We start from the raw sequence: 22,450 nt of genomic DNA, 5'->3' as shown, positions 1-22,450 counted from the left end.
ACATATAAAGTAATTGCTTCAATACGAATAATAGTATTGCTATCTATGTAGGTTTAGTTGGTTGTTCACATGGATCAGTTTTAGATCTAGAAGGGCTATAAAAAGTCTAGAATAAAGAGACGAACTCCACTTCTAAAAACGTCTGAAATTGAGTCACGCGATAAATGGTTGCGATGAGGTCGTATAATGTTGCTACTTTACCCGTGTAATACGTAATATAAATTATTCATATTTTTTCTAAGGTTTTTGGAAAATATATGCAATATTTTTAAAAGCGAATCATTATACATTTTGAAGCTTGCAATATTATGCATTTATCCATACGTGTAATGCGTATATATTTACTTCATAAACATTTTATTAGTAGGTATTGTGTAAATTATTAAATTAAACAATTCATTATCACTGTGTCAATACTAAGTCTCGGGACAACGGCAGGAGAATTCATTAATTAATTATTATTCAGAGGTCACTCAAAGATGACTGGAAAGAGTTAAAAAATAAATTAACTTGAGTGTAAGTTAGAAACAAAAATAAATTCGTGAGGGGATCAAGGGCGGCCCGTGGGCATATTATACAATTTAAAAAGCAAAAAAAAAATTACGGAATCGGAGATTGCAATCTATGTGGAATTTTAACTGTAAAAAACTATTATCAATTAATTTTCAAAGACAAGTGATTCAGATGTGACTTAGAGCTCACTGGATAGAGCTTACAAATAAATTGACTTCAGTAGAACATAGAAAATATAATTGGGCAAGAAGAACAGAACAACCAGCAATCATATTAATTTAAAAAAAAACAAATGAATTAAATTAACAATAAAATTATGTTGTCATGGAAGCTAGAGATTGTCTTCTATAGTTTTGATACTTAAGCTCAATTAATTAATACCAAATAATTTTGTTAGTAAATTATTAATTATTATACAGATGTCACTTAATGTTCGCTGGAATAAGACATGTATAAATGCATACAAAATTAAAGAACTTTAACAAAATGAAAAAAATGGGAAGGGATCAGTAGTAAATATACAATTAAATATAAATTAAATATGATCAAAGGTCAATTGGGGGTTGGAAGGTAAAAGTAAAGTATACATATAAAGTATACAAATTAAAGAACTTTAATACGATGCATATAAAAAAAATTGGGAATCAAAATAAAATTATTTACTATAAAATTGTTCTAGTGGAATCAGTGACTGCATTTTATTAAGATTTTTAGATTAAATCAATTATGAAATATTTTATGTTGATTTATGTAAAATGTAATTATTCTCAAAATAAAAAAATAATTTTAGTATAATATATTAAAAAAAAATATTAACCCATCAATTAAATCAATATTTAATTAAATTGTTTATGACATGCAATGTTTTATGTTTCAAATTAAATTCTTAACAGATCCACTATAATGACTTATATGCGATTTACCTATAAACTAAAAAACACCTATACATCCAATGATAATATCATATGGTATAGAGTGACTTCCAGGTTATACACATAGAAAATTATGCAAAAAAGAATGGATCTTAAAAAATGTGATCAAGTGTCTTCGAGCTGAATATGATGAACATTATACTATATGACTATTCACTATGTTATTAGTTCTTATGTTTTCCTTAAGACTTAATATATAATGTAATTATTTGTTGGTAATTGACACTAAAAAAAAGTACATTTATTTTTTTTTTACTTTTTGAATTCCACATTTACATAGTAATAAATTGAAGAAAAAAAAAATTAAAAAGTAGTTTTTGTAATTATTATATAGGCTTATTATTATTATTTTACCTCATGGGCTCCGTCGATATAGTCATTGTTAAACGGAATATTAATCGATTGAAAATTACTTACCATCCACTGGTGGCAATAATCTTTTGTCATATCTGTTTGGGTTCACCAAATTATCAAGTATCTCTTTGTCTGATTTTCCATTTTCAAACCTTAAGTGAAATATTTAATGAATTCAAACAGTTAAAGTTCTATAGCAATTATATATAATATGTTGTAAGTTGCTTTAAACTATAAAGCTTATTTAATACACTTAACACAGACTATCTGCAAACATACTATTATCAATATTAAGTTCGAATCATTAAATCGAATTATCCTAAAGAATATAAATAATATGAGAGATTATAAAGTAAATATATAGGTTAAATTAAAATAAACTAATTTTTAAACTCGGTATAAAATATAATATATACCTACTTTTTGAAATTTATGATAACTTAAAACGACCTATATTTTGTATACAGTTCACAAGACCGTAATTTTGATTAAAGTAAAACAAGGAACTATTTGTTATAAAAAATGAAGCGAAGGGAATATTATTTTTCCATCTACAGTTTATATGGTGGAGTACAAATTGTGTTCAAAAATAATATTATTTGAGTCACGACAACTGAATTGCGTCCAGCGATGTATCGATAGAAATCAGTTTTTTGCTTAGGTTTTCACAACCCGCGACAACGAGGTTGTAAACTTTTAAACTTTTGAAATTGAAATGTATTAATTAATAATGAAAGCTAATAAAATGTTAAGTGAAAAAGAGTAAACAATTATACATTATTAATGGCTAAAAGTTTGCTTTACAGAAGTTTTTAAATTATAATAATCAAAGATTTTTCAAAAGGTACGTGTAAATCTTATTTGTGAAAATTATAGTTTTTGGTCTGTAAAAGCGAGATTGAAAATAATAGGAAGATATTGTATCATTTTTACCGTGAGTGCAACTGAATCGAAACATAATTTTCGGATACGATTTAGTTCCGAACGCACCTTTTTTTTTATCGATTACTAATTTGTAAGTTTAATAGAAAATCTCAAAAAGTTCAATGCAAAGAGAAAGGTATTATAATATTATATGATGTGGTATAAATCATTAATATATTAATCAATATTGCACCGGTATATATTTTACTAGGTAATAAGTCTTGATAAGTTTAGCTTTGTTGGTCGTTGGTTTTAATTTTAAATACAATAATATATTATTCTGGTGTAATTTTATTTAATGATTCTACTTACACGTCTGAACTATCTGATAGCACGTTTTGTAGTAACGGTACGAGAAAGGAAGCCGCTTGTAGCAGCCTCCATATTCGTTCCATTCTATGGCATCTGAAACAAACACTTCACAATATTATTAATACGATAATAAATCACGACGGTTCAAAACAATGTATAACAGTATGGTTTTAAATCAAGGTATTTAATTTAAGATGTGCGTATTAATTGACAAATATTTTTAGTCGATATTAACTACATACACACTTTTGGTTCATGTTCGTTGGACTTTTAATAATAATAAAAATATATCATTAAACAAAAATGTAACAATGATATTTTATTATTTCATTTGTAACTTATTGAAAAATATTGATCCATATATAAAAACGACGTGGCATATTCATATGTACGTATAACTTCAAAGTTTAATTTATAATTTATTTATTCTAACCGATTACAGTTGCTGCAGATGTTATTAATTGTACAATAATCTGAGATTTAAACTTATTTTGCATTATTCCATCATAGTGTGTATTATATTTACTAAACAATATTTTAGTTCCCTAACAAATTTTCAAATAACATAGTTCAACATATACATTCGCAAATATTTTTTATTTGTTTCAAAATGTTTATAAAAATATCTAGTTTATAATATTAATATAATAATAATCTTTAGTCTGTAAAGAAACGTTAAAAACTAACTAATAACAAAATGTTTTTTTTTTAATGTTGTAAACGTGTAAAATGCACAACGTAAAAGCATAACATAAATTTAGTCTTATAATGTAGCCACCAAACGTATTATGTGTACTTTCTACTCAATAAGTATTTTAAAACTTAAATTATAAATTATAAATAATTATAAATAATTTAGAGGTAATGCAATTCCATAAAAACAAATATAGATATACTTATACTTAAATACATGATCCTTCTATGAAAATAATTTCTTATAATTTGTAATGAGTTAATTCATGAATACACCTTTATTAATCTCATTAGACGCTTATGTTTCGATTGAAAATAGTTGTTTCGTCAATTTGAATGAGTATATTATGTTATCATGTACTATAGGTCGATTAACTGTAATGCATACACTCATATGATTAAAATATATTTTTCACAAGATCTTATATCTTTATTTATTTTTCAACAAGGTATGGAAAATATTTAAATATACGTAAGATATGTTCATATTGCAGACTGTAACGGATTTAATTTCATATAATTTTAGATTTTCTTATATCTTGCCAAAAGCTATTATGTTATGATCCTATTCTATTGAACCGTTGATAACTACGATCAGAAATTATTCTATATTTTATGATGCTTTCGAACTTCATCTTTCATGTAACATATAAGATGAGTTTACTAGAAGACTAAGACTAAGAATTGACTAAAAATTTAGGATATTTTATCACCTAAAATAACTTTACGTTCTTTTAACATTTCCATAAACCAATAATATTTTTGTTGTAGCTATAAAATTTGTCAATTTTGTTTTCAAAAGTAAACCCTTAAAATAGATTCCTTGACGAATTTATTATGGATAGTATGTATGAGACAAAAAAGGTATATTTTTTTACAAGTCATGTCCCATAAATTCTATTTTTTTTATTAATAATTTATTTACTATCTTGTTTGAAAATAATACTATAAAATATTCTTATTATAGTTACAATATAACGTATTGAAATGGACATATTTTTATTCTACTTGTTAATATGAGGTAAACTATGATTTAAATTAAAATTAAATAATATATATTTATATTTTTAATTTTTTTGTTTATAATTGCATCGAAATTATTTTTAAAGAATCACTTTTAGTAGCCTGTAAAACATTAAAATTTGTATCTGTTTTTTCGAGTACTTAATTGTATTGGGTTTATTGATAGATATTAATAAAATAATAATAATACATTTAAAATGATTTAAATTAATAAACTAATAAATTAGATATATTTAGTAATCTCGAATGAAAAAAAAAAACAGTATACATATTATACAGGATGATTTTCTAAACATGCTCAGCACTGTTCAACCCGGGGGGCCTTTTCTTCAATAATTTAGTTATTCAAAATCACATTTTTTTGTACTCTTAAATATACTTTAAGACCATATATTTAAATTCGTAAGACTTGTTGTACTACTTAAGGAGTGTCCTCTAGAGATACAAATGAGAACCCGCTTTTTCAACTGTAAATTATACAATGGATGATTTTTCTGAAAATGTTAAAGTAATAAAATCAAAATTCATAGATACAAGTCGTTTTTGAGTTATTTAACTTTGTGTTCTGTGGTTAAAAGAGGTCGTTGGTAATGGGTTTGTAAGATGTGTATGTGTGGGGCTATGTGATTTGAAAATTTTAGTCATTAACATTTTCACCGATACAAATACTAGATACTATTTTAAGTTTATTTAATATTTTTGTAGTAGCATAATTTTCAAGGATTATTGTCCTTAGTGCAAACATTTTAATAACAAAGAAACTTTGAAACCCATTCAAATTGTGAATTAGTTGCATCAACATTTTCAAAACAATTATCAGATGTTTGTATCGCCATACTCCACTCTTTAAGTAGAACAAAAAGATTCAAGAATTTGAAAATATAGTGTTTGAGTATATTTAAAAATTTCAAAAATAAGAATTTTAATAAATTCGTTATTAAAGAAAAAATGGGGTTATCCTGTATATAAAAATGATTAAAATTAAAATTAAATGAGTTTTAGTTTAAAAAAAAATGTCAGTCAATGAAAACATTTTGATAATTAACGACTTTGGAAATAGGTAAATATCGTGTGCTAAAATTGTATTAACTCCGTGACCGCTGGTATATTGATCTGGCACTAAGGTGTAAGACTAATCAAAACTAAAAGTAGGTATACGATTTACTGCGGGTATAATAATAACAGTGGTATCCCGGAGGGTGAAAAAAAAATCACATTGCGTTGTACTAGGTCAGAATTATATTTATACCGTTTTTGTGGTCCGCTATTGTACACGAAAGCTGCGGCGTAGGTCTATATTGTTGAATAAAAACATTATTGTGGTTGTAGGACATAATGTGGCACGCGATCGTAAGCATAAATATAGCGCGTGATGTATGAAATATACGCAAAATTATTACTTTTTTTATTGCGGCAGAAACGTAAATTTTTAAATTTTTAATCGAAAAGTGACGCCACGAAGTGGGCCATATATTATACATTCATGTTTAAGGTTTGCACAGAAACAAATTATTTCTACAAGCACATACGAGTTATATGTACCTATTGTATAGACAATTTTGTATAAGTATCAAGTACGTAATTCACAATTTTTTTTATACATTATGCAATATTTAAAATTAAGTTTATATTTCGTAGACGGTACTTGACCAACAATTTGTTTTAAAAAAAGCGTTCTACCGAAATTATTTTTGACTTTGTTTTTCGATATTCGGTTCTCATTATGGATCGTCTCAAAAGAGTTAGTAAAATGTTTTTAGATTTAAGATAATTTCATAAAATGTACACTTTTCTTATTCTTTCAATGTTACTTCTATTTATATCAAAATTATTTTATTTTACAAAATTGTTTTTTTCAGCTATGTGTATTAAACTATTATTTTCGTTGAAGTATGATACATTATTATTTTTTTATTTTTTACATATAAATAATATTTATTAAGTTTATTCTATTTATTTAAGGTTTTAAATAAAAAACAAATCTAATTGATATAATATTTATAATATAATATCCGAGCTTTACTCATTAATATTGGCATGTGATACTCACTATAAATTACTATAAGACACAAGGGCGCTGACAGTGTGGGTCAAATGGGAAATTGCCCCACTGGAAATTTTAACGGTGCTACTTGAATGTCAATGTGTTATAATTAAATTACAATTTATAAGTAATTATTATATCTTACCCAGGGTGGGATTTTATCCTGTGAGAGCGCTTGATGAGACAGTAAATTATTGAGTTACATTAGGTTAAAAAAAATATTTTATGGAATTATGTAACTTTAAACTTCTAAAACTTTATAACTCCCTACAATATAATTAATACATTCCAATTTAGCTTTAATTATTTTAAATTATTTATTGGCAAATTGGGCGTGAGAGCAAAACTGAAGCGGCTTTATATAAATAAGTTGGTTGGTTGGTAGGTATTTTTTTCAATTTACTTTCGTAAATAATTGTCTACCTTATTATTAGATCAATTATTTAGTTTTCGAACAAGTTCACATTTGTTGAACAGACCAGTATTAATGAATATTGTGCCATACAATTGAAGAGTTATGAGTTTTTGACTATATGGATAGATCCATCATTTTCAACCCGTATGCTATTCGGCTGGTGAAATAAACAAGACTGTTAAATTAGCTGAATCTTAAAACATAAGTAAAAAAAATCGTCACCTACTACTGGAGAGTGGAAAAACATGTTATATTATACATTTTATTACCTAAATAATATACCTATGTAAGCAGGATGAATAAAACTCCTTTATAATATGTGTAGCCCTATATATCTGGCTGAACGTTTCATACAACCGTGGGATTAGGTGTATTCGTCTTAGACGAGACTAATACGCTTTCTAGCTAGTAAGTGACAATAATAAAACCAATAAAATAAAAACGATAAATAAAAATAGGCAAACTTTTTCAAAACTTTCTATTGTATTTTGGCAAACGTATCAAATTATTTTATCAACTAATCTAAAGTTGTTAACTATAATATCATAACAAATAACAATATAATACCTATACGTTCCATACGATGTACCTATATAATTTCGTGTTACACACAAATCGTGTAACATTCAGGAACACGGCTAGTTGAATAATTCAATAATGTATTAAGTCTAAATTAACAAGTACCAACGATATAGCTGTCGTGCGGTCTTTGGGATTACAATAACTATTTTAGATTTTTTTAAGTGCCTTGAAATTGATTTTTTGACTAACGTTGATGTTTGTATAGATATGTTTAAACTGCCTATCCAACTTAATTTGAGAGTTGAATATTTTATGCGATTTTCTAATGTATATGTAAAATAACTTATAGCGTAATATATTGTTTGCTTTGCGTGGTCGTATCGTTATTATATGTCAATACGTACCTGCATCTGAATTTAAATATTATCGGAATAATTCTAAACTCAGTGTAGGCACCCATAATAATATTCGCCTTTTGGTCAGTTTAAAATATTCTTGTCATAACTTTCAAAAATGATTGTTATGAATTAAAATAAACATACTCAAAAACGACCGATTTTCACGTTACAAATTTGAAACTATTTCACAGTCTGACATACCGTTTATAACAATTACTATTTGTGTTGTCTTAAAACTAGGCGGAATATATTTTTGATTTAAAGTAGATACTAATACCTATGATTCGGAATATTTTATAATTTAAATTTATATAGTATGTATTTTATTATTCGCATCTTTTTTGTAAGTTTGTTGTAAGCAATTGTGTCTCTCAAATTTTAAAATTTTTAGCTTATAGCACCTACATATTGTAATGTCATAAATGTATTGTTACTTTTTTCGATATCTTTGATTTTCAAACTGTCTTTAATATTATAAAAAAATCTTTTTTTACCGTCGGATAAATATTCAAAATATTCTGGCCATTATCAGTCATGTACATAATATTATCATGAATATGTAGGTAGAATGGTCGCCAAAAGTGCAATACACGAGAAAACCATTATGCGATAACTGGCATATGTACAGACCATTGCCTAATATTAATATTGGTACTTTATTATTGTTATAGTCTATAAAAGTACCGCGTGAAACAATATCCTTCATTATATCCTTTATCGTGTTACATGATTCGATGCAATCGAACAATGGGCATGTTGAATGATTACCGATGTAACACAGACATTTTGGAAGTCTCTCGTAAAAAATCGATAAGTATAAATTTAAATCACATGAGTGTTGTGGTAGCTTGAAAAAATATTTGACATAAAATGTTAACAACACAGCATGTCGTTTTATCATATTTGTCGTTAATTAATATAAGTATACTCTTAGATTAGGTTAGGTGTAGGTACAAACAAAGTACAAATTACTCATACAAAACATTCATAAAAATGTAGTTTACTCTGTTGAAAAGAAATGAGTGTGTACATCATTGACGTATATTTTACAAGAACTATACATAGTTACTAGACAAACTAATGTGTTTGAACTTTTTTCAACACACTTGCAGTGATTTATTTTGATTTTTAAGCAACAATTTATTACTCAGAGTTAAAGAATATTTTTTGAAGCGAATAGTTATATGCGTAACATGAATTATTATTATTTATTCATTTTAATAATACATTAATATGTTCGTATCGTACCTACATAACTATAAATTATGTATGTAGTTATCTATTAGGATTACCATGGTCCATTAATAATAAAAGGCTGAAAAGCAAAATGTGATTAACTGTAAACAAACTTAATTTTGATATATCCTTATACACAATATTATACACTGTTTCTGTACACTATTAATATAATATAAGAATTAACCATTCCCAATGTCAACAATTTGTAGTTTTAAAACTAAAGTAGGTAGGTACAATCCGTATTTTTATATCGACCATTGGATTTAAAATAATATTTCTTAATTGACTTTAGGTTTTATCATAGTTTTGATACAATCAATCTAAAGGCAATTTGAAACCACAGAATATTAAAATAGGTACATTTATATTTTTATAAAAAGTGTGTGAGTGTATTGTAAGTGCATTTTTTTAAGTATTAAACTGAGTAATGGTTAATTGACGTGACTAGGTCGGTGAGACGGATAAAGTTTTTGAGAAACTGACCAGTAACCATAATATTGTTAAAGCGATGTAGAGAGGTCAGCAGAGAGTCAGGTGTGGTATGAGTGACTGCCATATGTGGTTTTAATTTTCTATTATAATTATTGTTTGATGAATTCAGTACAATTTAAGGTTAATAGCTGCATACATTTTCATAAATAATAAAACAAAATAATCAATTTTTCCTCTTACAATAAAAAGCCCACGCCCTTTTTTTTCTTCAATAATTCATTTATTCAAAATATATGATTTTTAATATATTTTTTAATCTAAATACTTTTTTTTTAATTGTTGAGATTTTTTGTACTACTGATTAAATAGTATTCTACGGAGATACAAGCGTTTATTTTTCAAATGAGAAACCCATTTTTAACTTTTAAGTATTGAGCTGGTAATTTTTCTAAAAATGTCTGTGAGTAGTTTTTGAGTTATTTAATTTTGTATGTAATAGGTCCATGATAATGGGTATAGAAAACATCGGGGCTATAAAATATCATAAATATCATATGTTACATGGTTTATCTTATATATTTTTTGTATAACCATTTTTAAGATCTATTATCTTTAGTATAAATATTTTACTGAAAAACTATTCGCTCGAATTTTAAATTAGGTAGGTACATCAACATTTTCTAAAAAAAAAGTGACTGAATAATTTACAGCAGAAAAAGAAGGTTCTGATTTAAAAACAAAATGTTGTATTGACACAGGACACTCTTTAAATCTAACCTACTACAAAATCTCAAGAATATAAAATCATGGTCTGGAGGAATATTTAAAAATTCCAAAAATCAGAATTTGACAAAATTTACTATTAAATTAAAAATTAAGGTGATCATGCTTCTTGAAACACTTTGTATGTGTAGTGTGTACCATATTAAAATGTGCGCTAACTACTCTAGTTCTATTCCTACAGCTCACTTGTATTACCTATACTTTGATGTATTGAAAATAAATTATATCGCACTCACGATATTATGTAAAACTGAGCTCACTATGTTGACGTACTCACTATTTAGGCTATCCATAACTCCGAGTTAGGTAAATTCTCTCATTAAAAAGGTTTGCAAATTTAATAATAATCTTTATTTAAGGAGTTCAAATCCAATTGCAATATTAATAAGACAATTTATAGGTACAATTTAATGTAAATAGTTTAGAAATAGGTATTAAACTATATTCTATTATCATAATAATGAGACATTGCGAAAATGAATTCGTTGTGTCATAAATGATGTAATATATGAATAAACAGACATAGCGAGTACAAAATATTCACTAAATGTTTATTATTTTGTATAGAGGGTAGGCAATTCAGCGTTCAACCTTCGCTCGTGGTCCGTTTTCTTTCTTTATTTGGCCTGGCTGGACGCGTTAGGATAGTTTTGTGTTTGTATTAGTATTTAAGCTTAAGTGTGTGTGCGTTTTTTTTTTATTATTTTCTTTCTTGTTCACATTTCTTCATATAAAATGCTGTTGTATCTACAATAATGTATAATACATATACATTCATTCACTGAAAAACATTGACGCCCCCGAAACATGATATTCGGTCTTCCTTAACGCGTCGATAACAATTTTACATTATTAGACATGGAAATGTATACACGTTTTTGTATTGTGTTCACCCGTTTGCCGCTATTATATTAGGTATGTGGACATGATCGATAAATATCAGTTTAGTAAAAATGTGTTTAGACTTTAGAATAAGGGTCAAAGTGGAAACGAGTGAATAATATTACGATTGCAGCGTGTCGTACGCATTATTGTATACAAATATATTTGATGTGGGTGCGACTCGTAGTTCTTCAGTGTGATATTTTGAAACACAGATTAAGATGTATATATTATAATAATATTGTGTCTGTTATGTTTATATCCCAAATTAATAACACCCATTGAGTTTTAATTTTCTGTATTCTGTAATGATTATTATCGCTGTTTCGATTATATTGCTGTGATATCAGTGTACGGAGCAGTATTTCCTAAGAAAGTTATACATATAATGTAACTTTCAAGTCTAATACGGCAAAATTATTCGTAATTACCTATTAAAAATCATTTGCGTAATTTTTAATTAAAAATTGTTATTAAGTAATATGGTAATTGTGTTACATAAATGTTAGGTTTTGTGCAAAGCACGCGCAAATCGAAGTAATATTGTGTATCTTCAAGCTTAATTTACTTCGTTATAGTTGACAATATTGTGTTTTTGAAATGGTTCATTAAAATATATTGGTCTCATAATATTTATATTTTATATTAAAAATAATTTTACTATTTGAATATATTATTATGTATTTTCAATACTTCAACCATTTTTATTTTCTAAACTATATCTGGTTTATTTTAAATTCTTAAAGGAGCAATTGAATGCATTGATTGTACAATGTCTGTTTTTTGGTGAGCTTACCTTTTGGAGCATAAGAAATGTTTTAACTTTCAACTTTGAGGATGGCTTCTGGTAGTAAATAGTATCTAGTTGGTATTTTGAGGGGGTCAAGAGTAAAAATGAACAGTAGTTCTCTAAATAATCGAGAGGGAGAATGGGTGCGATAAAACAAAAAATCGAAAATAAGAACATTAGTTTTTGACAAATAAAAATACTTTTAGTTTTTTTAAACTTTCAGCAACAACGTATATTATTGTTTTCTGTACACAATTCAATTTTCAAAATATTTAGATTTACACCTCTATACACCAATAATTTATATACATTGTTGGCAGAGACCGGGGAGGTAGAGCAATCTCAATCATATAACAAACAACAATAACTAGAATTCTTAAAGCCGAAAAATATTTTTTTAATTGTATTTAATCACTAGGAATCGTGCATTGAAATTTTATTTGAGTAGAGGTTGGTACTGATAACTTATGGTGGTAATACTTTTTATGTTAGTATTCTATACTTTTTTTTATCTATATACATACAAGGTCCCGTTGGTGTAAGTAATATATTAATCTAATAAAAATTAACATAAAATATGGTTAAAATTATAAATATTATTAATTTGAATAGTTGTTGCTTGTATTAGACTATTGAAAATAACTGTTAACAAATTTTGATTTATATGTATACGGTAGAATTATGTATTTTAGTATTACAACTATTATGAAAATATGAGACAGAACTTAATCATAAATAATGACCCTATAGCCCAATAATAGATAGTCTATCAGTTTTCTTATATTTTTATGTTCAATTTCATGTTTTTGAAACAAATAACAGTTTTCAGTTTTTTTTAAATAGTGATTATGTACGTTAATATTTTATGTAAAAAAAAGTTAAAAAACAGATTGTAGTATAAGACTGGTGTTACATTTATACATTTTTCATTATGATTAAGTTAATTCAAAAAGGGTAATCATCATTTTTCACCACAGTTTTAATTAAATAACAAGGACCCAGTAAATGGTCTTCAAGGTGTTTAAATTATATATATCATCGAAGAATACACTATTTTTGATCTAAAAAATAAATAAATAAATGTTCTTTTTAATAGCTTTTAATAGTTTTTAATGGTGTTTCCTTACTTTCGTTATTTTTTTTTTAATATTATGATCCTAATAAACTTCAGTAGAATAAACTGTTGTTATTTATTTATGCTTTTTATTAAATTGTCTAAATAATAAACGAAACATCATACATATATTACAATACATAGAATATCATACACTGTATATACTATATAGGCACATGTATTATATATTTTACATGATGTAATGTGTGTGTGTTTTATCTATTAGTAGTATACATAAAATATAGGTGAAAATACAGTATGAATGTCTTTAGGTACACCGTACACATATTTTTATTACAAGGTTCGTCTTTCAACATTATTCAGCAAGCATGCTCACCACACATTTTACCTTTAATAATGAATTTATTTAAATTCTGATTTTTAGGGTTTCTTAATACACTTGAAAGTTAAAGGACCATATTATTTTAAAATGTTTGATTTTTTTTGTTTTAATTAAGTATAGTCTTGTGATGATACACCTTTCTATGTTTCAAATTAAATAAGTACCCCCTTTTAAATTATTTAGTGGATAATTTATTGAAAATGTTGATGAATCTAATTTAAAACTCGAACAAGTAATTTCTCAGTGATTAAAATGTTTGTAGTAGTTACTTTATACAAATTTTTCTTAATTTTAAAATTTAACCTGACTGGAGGTTGAGTAATAAATTAGTATGACAATAATTTGTGTGTTCTAGATAGAATAAGAAGCAAGCACTTAAAAGTTTCTCTTATAGTATGTTGTTCCAAAAGTGATCCATTTAAGTGTCTACACTCATTATAATATATTCAGTCTCTTTTTTTAAAGTTTTTAATTTCGTGAAAAACAACATACAATTTTGATTTTATATTTCAAGGCAGAATATTTTTCTGAGTTTCTCAATACTTTAAAGTCGAATTTTTAACGAGTAGTCAACTACAATATGAATTGTTAAGCTTAATAATTTTAAAGTTTTAAAAATTTTTGAACTTTAAGGCTTACATAAGTGCAGTATTGGACCAGCATTTTACTGGGTATCGTTTTGCTATTCCATAGTGTATTCACACCTCTTATATTAACTTTAAACACTTACAACTGCTCATTTGAAATTTGATTCTATGTATTGAAATACTTTTAAAAATATTGTGCTTCGGAATTTGAAATTAAAATGTGTTTTCATTAAAAAAAGAAAAAAACCTTAAAAATGACGATAAATTAATACAAATGTTTGTTTTCAATGACATGCAGTTTTATCAAACTTGTTTGGATGGTTTGTTAAGTTGGATATTAAAAATTTGTTGACATTTTGATACATGGCTATTCTCAAAATATATTATAATCAATATATTAAAGACGACATACAACAAAACATAATAAAATAAGTCAGATTCTATTCAGAATATTGTTTTTCTGTATAATATGCAATGATTTATCATCATTTTCTAGTGTAATAACACAGCAACGGCCAACACCCAGTCACTAATCACAATATAATACAGTCAGTATGGCAGTGTATTATACTGGCCTTATTTTTAAAAATGTTTTTTTTAAACAGTTTTTTTTACATTTTACAGTCAGAATTTCTTTATTTGTATTACTTGAAACATTTCAATCAATAAAAACATATCCATAACCTATCTATATCAATTCAATTTAATTAGAGGTATAGTTTTTGTATTTGACGAACTATATATATGTATGATAATTATAAGATTTAAATATAGATCTCTCATATATTTATTGTACAATTATATTTTTAATTAGTGCTAGTAAATTATTATTAACTTAATTATTAACATAACTTCTTCGTTGGTATTAAAGATTACAATTTGCTTAAACATAACTTATATCGTTCAAAGAATGAAGAAACGAATAAGGCAAATAATAACATATGTAGGTATCTACACAATAATGATAAATATTTGCTATATTGTTATATTGAAATTATAGCCAATTTAGTAATACATTATAAGTATTTAGTACATACAGGCTTGTCAACATTTTGCAATTGATTATTGATATAAATTATAGTTTATATATTTTATAGCAGTATTACTAATTTATATATTTAAATTAAATTTACAAGCACTGAAGTTGTATCAACTGTAACTATGAAATTTTCTAAAATAAATAACTTCAAATAGCATAAAGTGTGCTTATGAAAATAAGTTGTATAAATCTTTGAGGGTGGGCGTTGGGGTTTTAAACAGTATAAACAGTTAATCAATAGCATTTATTGAAAACCTGCAATAGCTATGGTATTATAATGTCCTCTACATATAGTTTTATCAGTACCATTGTCTCCAAGAACTTTGGCCATTTAGGTTAGAGTAGGGTCGAGACGGTCTTTTTCATATTTACCCGAGTCCGAGTTTTGTGTGCTTATATTATAGGCGGAAACAATTAAATAATTATTTTCGTCACGTTTTTTTAGTTAAAGAGTTTCTCGTCGAGGGTTTTTTTGCCCGTTGGATGTTTACAACACAACCGACATAAAGTGCATTTGAAAGAATAATGTAAATAAAAAAGAAAAAGAAGAAAAAATTATTTCGCGGGTTTCCGTTACGGTGATGGTAGGTGTACCCGTATTATAGTGTACCTACTTGCCCTTCCCCTATACACACACAGCCGATAGGCTTGGCACTAAAAGCATTTTGCTTACCTTTTCACCAAGTCCGGTCTCGACTACAACGTCACAATCGATACGTGCCCATTTACTAATAAATAGTTACATCCATGCGGTCACCTGCAACAACAAAAGTCACAATTCGGATACCATATTACCGTCATCACTTGATACGATTTCCGCTAACCAATCCATTAAGGGCCTATTATAGGCACAATATTATTAATGACTTCTATCATTTATATAGCATTTACGCATGTCTCGTTGATTGATTCGAATTCGTTCGTACCTTTTAACATTTAAATGCGTGTCAAAGTGTCGTATTCGCTTATTTAATATGTCATAGATTTATTAATTAATACGGTTCGAAGATAAAAACTTTTAGACGTGATTCCGGTTAAATAGAAACAAATAACTGATTTACTGTAGCTGAGTAGTGGCTATTTTTTTACTAACGTGAATTCGAAGTCCAGTATTCTGGTAAATCTATATATTTATAATTAAAAGAGTTTAATATCCTGATTCGTTTAAAAATATCTTTGTAGAGATGTTACTTTTTTTTCCAGCTACCTTATTTTTAATGTTTATAGCTGGTAATTACATTGGTATTTTTACGGATAATTTTCAGTAAATTTATTTACACTTGAATAATAATTCAAGTTTTATTTTTAATATAATTTTCATTGTAGTCTAGTAAAGTGCTTTTGCTTTCGATTTTCTTTACAAATAACTTTCAATGTTAGCAAATAGTTTCAATTTTATATTATGCCTTGGTTTATAATGTTCTAGTATAATAGGTAACTATTTTAAGTACATCATTGAGTGTGTTAAACTACTGTGAGAAATTTCAGCCATGAAAGACCATCGTTATTTTCGAGAAACGTTAGTTCAGGAATATTGGTTTTACAATTATAGTGAAATGATAATTATTAATATAAGTCTTAAGTGTTATTGTATAATTGAATAATTTATTGCAATTTAAATGCATGGGAAAAAAAATATTCAATATTCAAACAATGGGGTTTTATTTAAAAATAATTTAAAGAATTGTGAAAATAATTTAAACTTTGAATACAATTTTATTGCGCAATCATTGATATTTTCGAATGTATTCTAATAGGTCTATTAAAAAAAATTAACAGTACATTAAAATATTTAGATATTATTAAACTATTTTATTAATATTTAAAATCATGGTTTTGATGGTTCACAAAGTCGCATCAAATGAAAATAATTAATTTTATTAATTTCTTAACAAAAGTTGAATTTTAATCTAATATTATACGTTTATTTGATCTAGCTTAAAAAATATAATATTCCAAGTAAAATAACTAAACACTGTACATTTTTAGTAAGCTATAGTAATGTAAAGAAATTGAACGGCCAGAAAATAAAAATAATTTTCATCTAGTACAATATTGGTATAATTTACTAAGTTTTTATACCAAAATATTTATTTATGTGCCCGCCTGGTATAATCAATTACACAAGTATTTGAAACAGTAATGTTTAAGGTCATTCAGTTAATCAGACATCAGTTAATCACTTACCATATCAAAATATATGATAGTTACAGATACTATACAGATCATAATAAATATACGATGCAGACAACTTTATAGTCTAGGATACATAGAATACAAGTATAGGTTATTTATACCTGGGCATATAAATTTATACCTATTTTACCATTTTCCACAACAATTCTGACCCATGTCTAGAATGTATACAATATTATGTATTATCGTTTTAAATATTACAAAATTACATTCATTTGAATTAAATAAATTCACATCCTTCAAAACTTAAAAAAAAAATGACCATGTAACCCACATTTAACTAAATTTATTTTAGTTACCTACTAAACTAAAAATATATTGTCATTGAGAAAACAATAATGCAAAATAGGAATATTATGATTATATGACTAATTAGGTACTTATGTTATTGTCTTATTGATGTGATATAAATTTCAAAAGAAAAAAAATGTTGATTTATTTTTGCTTAATATGTTGTAACACAATAACTATTTGAATTCGGTGCACTCGAGGATTAAGTGTTTCCTTTTTTGTTCACTATCACAATATTATTAAGGGGCTTCAGTAAAAATTAACTTACGACAGCCGTGTAGTCATATTGCCTATTCATATCGCCGTGTTACTAAAATTGTATTATTCAAAAGTAGAAAATATAAAAAATATGAGGTGGTTTACCACAGTCAGTAATGTATGCGGTGGTCAACCACCTCAAACAACCGTAACCCTCCTACAAAATGCTGATGGCCATTTATTTACTCGCAATGCTTAAGATCAATGAAATAAAAAAAACTTCTATCGCTACTAAATTCATTTGAAATAATTTTAATTGCAAATTATAAATGAACAACGAATTAATTAATTAATCAAACGATAAATGACCACAAACCCTTGTTCAAGGATATCATTCTGCCACTGAATTTTGTAATGAACTATCTAGGTACTAACTGTGATATTGTGCCATAAGTCATAATAGATGCTTTTACATTTTATGTATTATTTTTTGTACTATATTGTGTACAGAGATCTCTACATTTTCCAAGATAAGATGTGGCTGAATACAATTTACACTGGACAATAGTTCGATCATTCTCGCCACCGTCGTGGACGATACCTGTCACCCTTACAGTGAATTGTCAACCGTAATATTCAGTCCTTGATTCATGTTCTGGTTTTTCGACTTGTCTTATCACCATCCGGTGCCTGACGACTGTCCACTGGAAGCGAGGGAATAGGGCACACCATCGTTATCAGAGTACATCATCATGGTGAATCAGGTTACACTTTGCTGTTACCGCCATTTTATCAAATTTACGTTTGTCGGAGAACGATGCCCATCTCTTATTGAGTTGGGGACTTTGACCGTCGGAGTAAAAAACGCCAGTGTTCGATGTTGATAACAAGTATACCCGGATACACTACTCGTGGTGCACCGACGGCATGTATACGTACCACAATAGCTTGATTATCCGCTCTTTTGGTAATCATTCGATACCTTCAGTTAACTGTCCGTTCGGTACTTCCTATTGTGAGTTAATGGACTTATGACACGTGTTGATTTTTAGACATTGGTATTACGGTTTCCGCCACAACGTTTGAGTACACTTAGCTTTTCACGACGATGGCCAAAGTCACCGGACTTGTTCACTAATTATAGTCCACTTTGTCTTAGGGTAAATGAAAGTGAACAGTTTCTATTGAAAAATGTATAACTAGACGATGTACTTGGTTTTGTAACAAACGAAATCACCGGTTTGAAAACTTTGAAGAGTACAACCCCTAATTGTGAATATATTTCAGATATGTGTGAAAAGTCACTAGGTGTAGCGAAAGGTTATACAAATACGCATATTTATACCTACTACCAAATGTAAAATGATAATATTATCAATACTAATAATAAAACTTGAACGATACGTTATGCGTGCTGGCGACGATGGGATTGGAAAAATATTTAAAAAACTGACTGACTTGATCTCTGTATACATTTTATGTCGATAAAAAGGTGTAACAACAGCTATTGTTTTAAATTATAATCCTAATGTATATTATTTTCAGTTAGACTATAAATCTATGAAATATGTTTTTTAAACAGTATATTATGCATGAAACGGATTAACACCTATTTATAGAAAATAAATTATGCAATAGTGAAATGTATGAAATGTCTTCAGTTAGGAATAGCATTTGAGTAACACTAAAAATTCCCCTTTCTTCCTTTGTTATTCCCAAATCCGATAATTAAGTAAATATATTGACTAGTTCCAGTTTAAATTTATGGACATATTACATAATATTTGTATTATGTATATTACATTTTATACATATTATGTGAAAAAGTTTAATAATTAAATTTAAAAAAAAAGTTTTTATTTACTATTATTACAATCATTGCAGGTACACCATTTAGGATTCGGAAATAAGGTGAACGTAGATCGTGTACAATATAATGATGTAAATTAATTTATGCGATTTGATATTTTCTAATATCTTACACGAATGATTAGAATAATTATTATCAAGTATGAAGGCTGAGTATGCAATTTATATACCACACAGTACAAACATGTAGGTTCTTATATATATATAAAATGCATGCAATGCACGTTAAAAATATTTGGAAATAAAATCAAAATTAATATTTAATTTAATTTTTCAATGTACAATAATAGTATTCAGATTTCGAAAAGTCAATATTGTAGTAGTTCTATGTAGTTTTGTATACCTACCAGTTTTGAGACATATTTATTATTTTGAGATTTTTTCTGCCTACCTACTAAACAAAATATTATCGATGGTCATAAAAATACAGATGCATCATCTGTGTTCGGTTTTTTTCCATCCCTTGTGTATAAAATAAAAGGTTACCATAGTATGTGGGCAACGAGACTCAAGGATACAACTGACAATGACAAATAGGTTATGTAGAACATGTAGATAAAAGTATAAAACGTGTTCCTGAGAATATTTAAATCCTGTGAATTGTGAATTCTGAGTAAGCCATCTGAGTTTTTATGCCAGGGTAGAAAAATAAAATAAAAACGATTGTCATTCGATAGGACTGAAGAAACTTATCGAAGAATCCTGGACGGGGGTACAATTGCGATAAAACCGGCAACGAGCGAAATGTTAAAACATAGGTAGGTATTATTATGTATAAATCCGTTGAACGATGTCCTATTATATTGCTGTGTCTGATATACGTTTATAATCAAACGCAATCGACAATGCTACTCGTTAGCGCAATACGATTGTATAGTACAGTAAAATCGAAGTACGCGTAATCATCATGTAATAATTGACCTTAGGCCAAAATGAATCGTCTGAATATATTTTCCTCATCTATATGCCCATGTCTATAGCGAATAGCGATTATAGGTCTAAGAAACTCCGAATGAAATAAATAGTACTTGAATTGTGTCTCTGTTCTAATTATTTTGATACGAACTATTATAGAATATACACAGATAATGATAATAATATTATGTCCGATGAGGTAATAAGTGAATCAGCTAGAGTTCAGATTTTGAGACACATAGAAAAAATATTATAAATTTAGTTAAAATATGCTTATTACTTATTAGTTATTACCTAACTTAATTTATTATTTATATATTTATACTATTATACCAACGATCAAACTTATACTTATATACACCTGTAGTAGAGGCAGTGAATGGACAGCGAGACTGTTATGTTGCTTAAGTTACAATATAAAAATTGATCGAATTCGTCCCTTTTATCTCAGGATATTAATATATTATAAACATGAAATTAATAATAATAAAAATTTAATATATATAAATATTATTATTATCCTCACCCAATTCGACTTTTTGAGACAGTCGTACCCTGAAATTACTCGACCGGACGAGCTGTGATGGATATTATATTATATAATAATATTATATATTATTATATACAGTTCAGATGTATTATTTTATGTTACGTTATCGCTATTTCGTTGCGCCTGTGTGTGTGTCAGCTAGCACGTGACTTGTACGCTTTTGCTATCGATTGAAGTTTTAACATTTTCACGGCGACCACGAAAAGGGGGTTATGTGAGTTGGTAGAGTGGTGGTGAGGGGAAGGTTGTTGTGCGACAGAAATTGGCAAACGAACTGCACGCAAGACGATCGTAAAAAAGGCGCCCGCGCGACGACGGCGACCGGTTCTCGTCTCGCCGATTGGGGGGGTAGCGACCCTCGCCGACCGACCGACGTCTCTTACAGAATTTTGAGTATCGGCGGTGGCAGTGGCGGCGACCGTATAAATGTTATTGTTGGCTGCTTCCAACCCCTTCCTATTTGTGCATTTCACATAATACGGCTCTGTATATTGATGTCGAGCCGGGTGATCGTAACGTTTTTATACATAGGCGCCCAGAAATCGATGACCTTAACGTCTTATAAAAATTACTCAAATTAACCGTAATAAGAGAGTGCAAAATAACAATCATAATTTCGTATTGATTTTTTAGGTTGAATAGTATTACTGCTGTAAAAAAAAGCAACGTGCCAAATAGTTAAAAAAACAAATGCGAATGCATTAAGGTCCGTAAGACCATAATTTAAATAATATGTTAAATACTTCAACAATCACTAACAATAAATGATCTCAGACGCAAACCCTTCATAGTTTAAAACTTTAGTTTGTCTTTTGGTGGTTTGACTTTTAAGATTAGTGGAAAATAAGTCAACCGATAACCACACCGGCCAGCGGCCGTGACATCAACGTGAATATCAAATATTTAAATGACAAATAAAAAGTTATACTGATTCTGACAATTGAAAATAATAATCATTGCTGACAAAAACTACGTGGCCCGAAAATTGTAATAATCTTTTTCAATAACTTTTTTATTGTTGATTTCTAATTTTTGATATAAAATTTAGTTTAGAAAAAGAAAATTCGATTATGTATACGTTTATCGGTTGGT

At 27.4% G+C, this 22,450-nt stretch overlaps 1 protein-coding gene across 1 annotated transcript in view; it reads right to left on the bottom strand.

Moving 5' to 3' along the window:
* Positions 1–22,450, bottom strand: part of LOC111040180 (glutamate-gated chloride channel alpha-like) — an 87,274-nt gene that overhangs the window by 15,053 nt on the left and 49,771 nt on the right. The window contains exons 2-4 of the mRNA XM_022323970.1: positions 16,013–16,096; positions 3,036–3,140; positions 1,863–1,951 (exon numbers count right to left, since the gene is read on the bottom strand). Of these exons, the coding sequence (XP_022179662.1) occupies positions 1,863–1,951; positions 3,036–3,118 (172 nt within the window). The 5' untranslated portion in view covers positions 3,119–3,140; positions 16,013–16,096. The remainder of the gene's footprint in view (positions 1–1,862; positions 1,952–3,035; positions 3,141–16,012; positions 16,097–22,450) is intronic.

The sequence above is a fragment of the Myzus persicae genome, unplaced genomic scaffold, assembly GCF_001856785.1.
Source record: "Myzus persicae strain clone G006 unplaced genomic scaffold, MPER_G0061.0, whole genome shotgun sequence".
In the NCBI taxonomy this organism is placed as follows: domain Eukaryota; kingdom Metazoa; phylum Arthropoda; class Insecta; order Hemiptera; family Aphididae; genus Myzus; species Myzus persicae.
The sequence above is the reverse complement of the archived record's forward strand: the minus strand, read 5'-3'. Positions and strand labels throughout refer to the sequence as shown.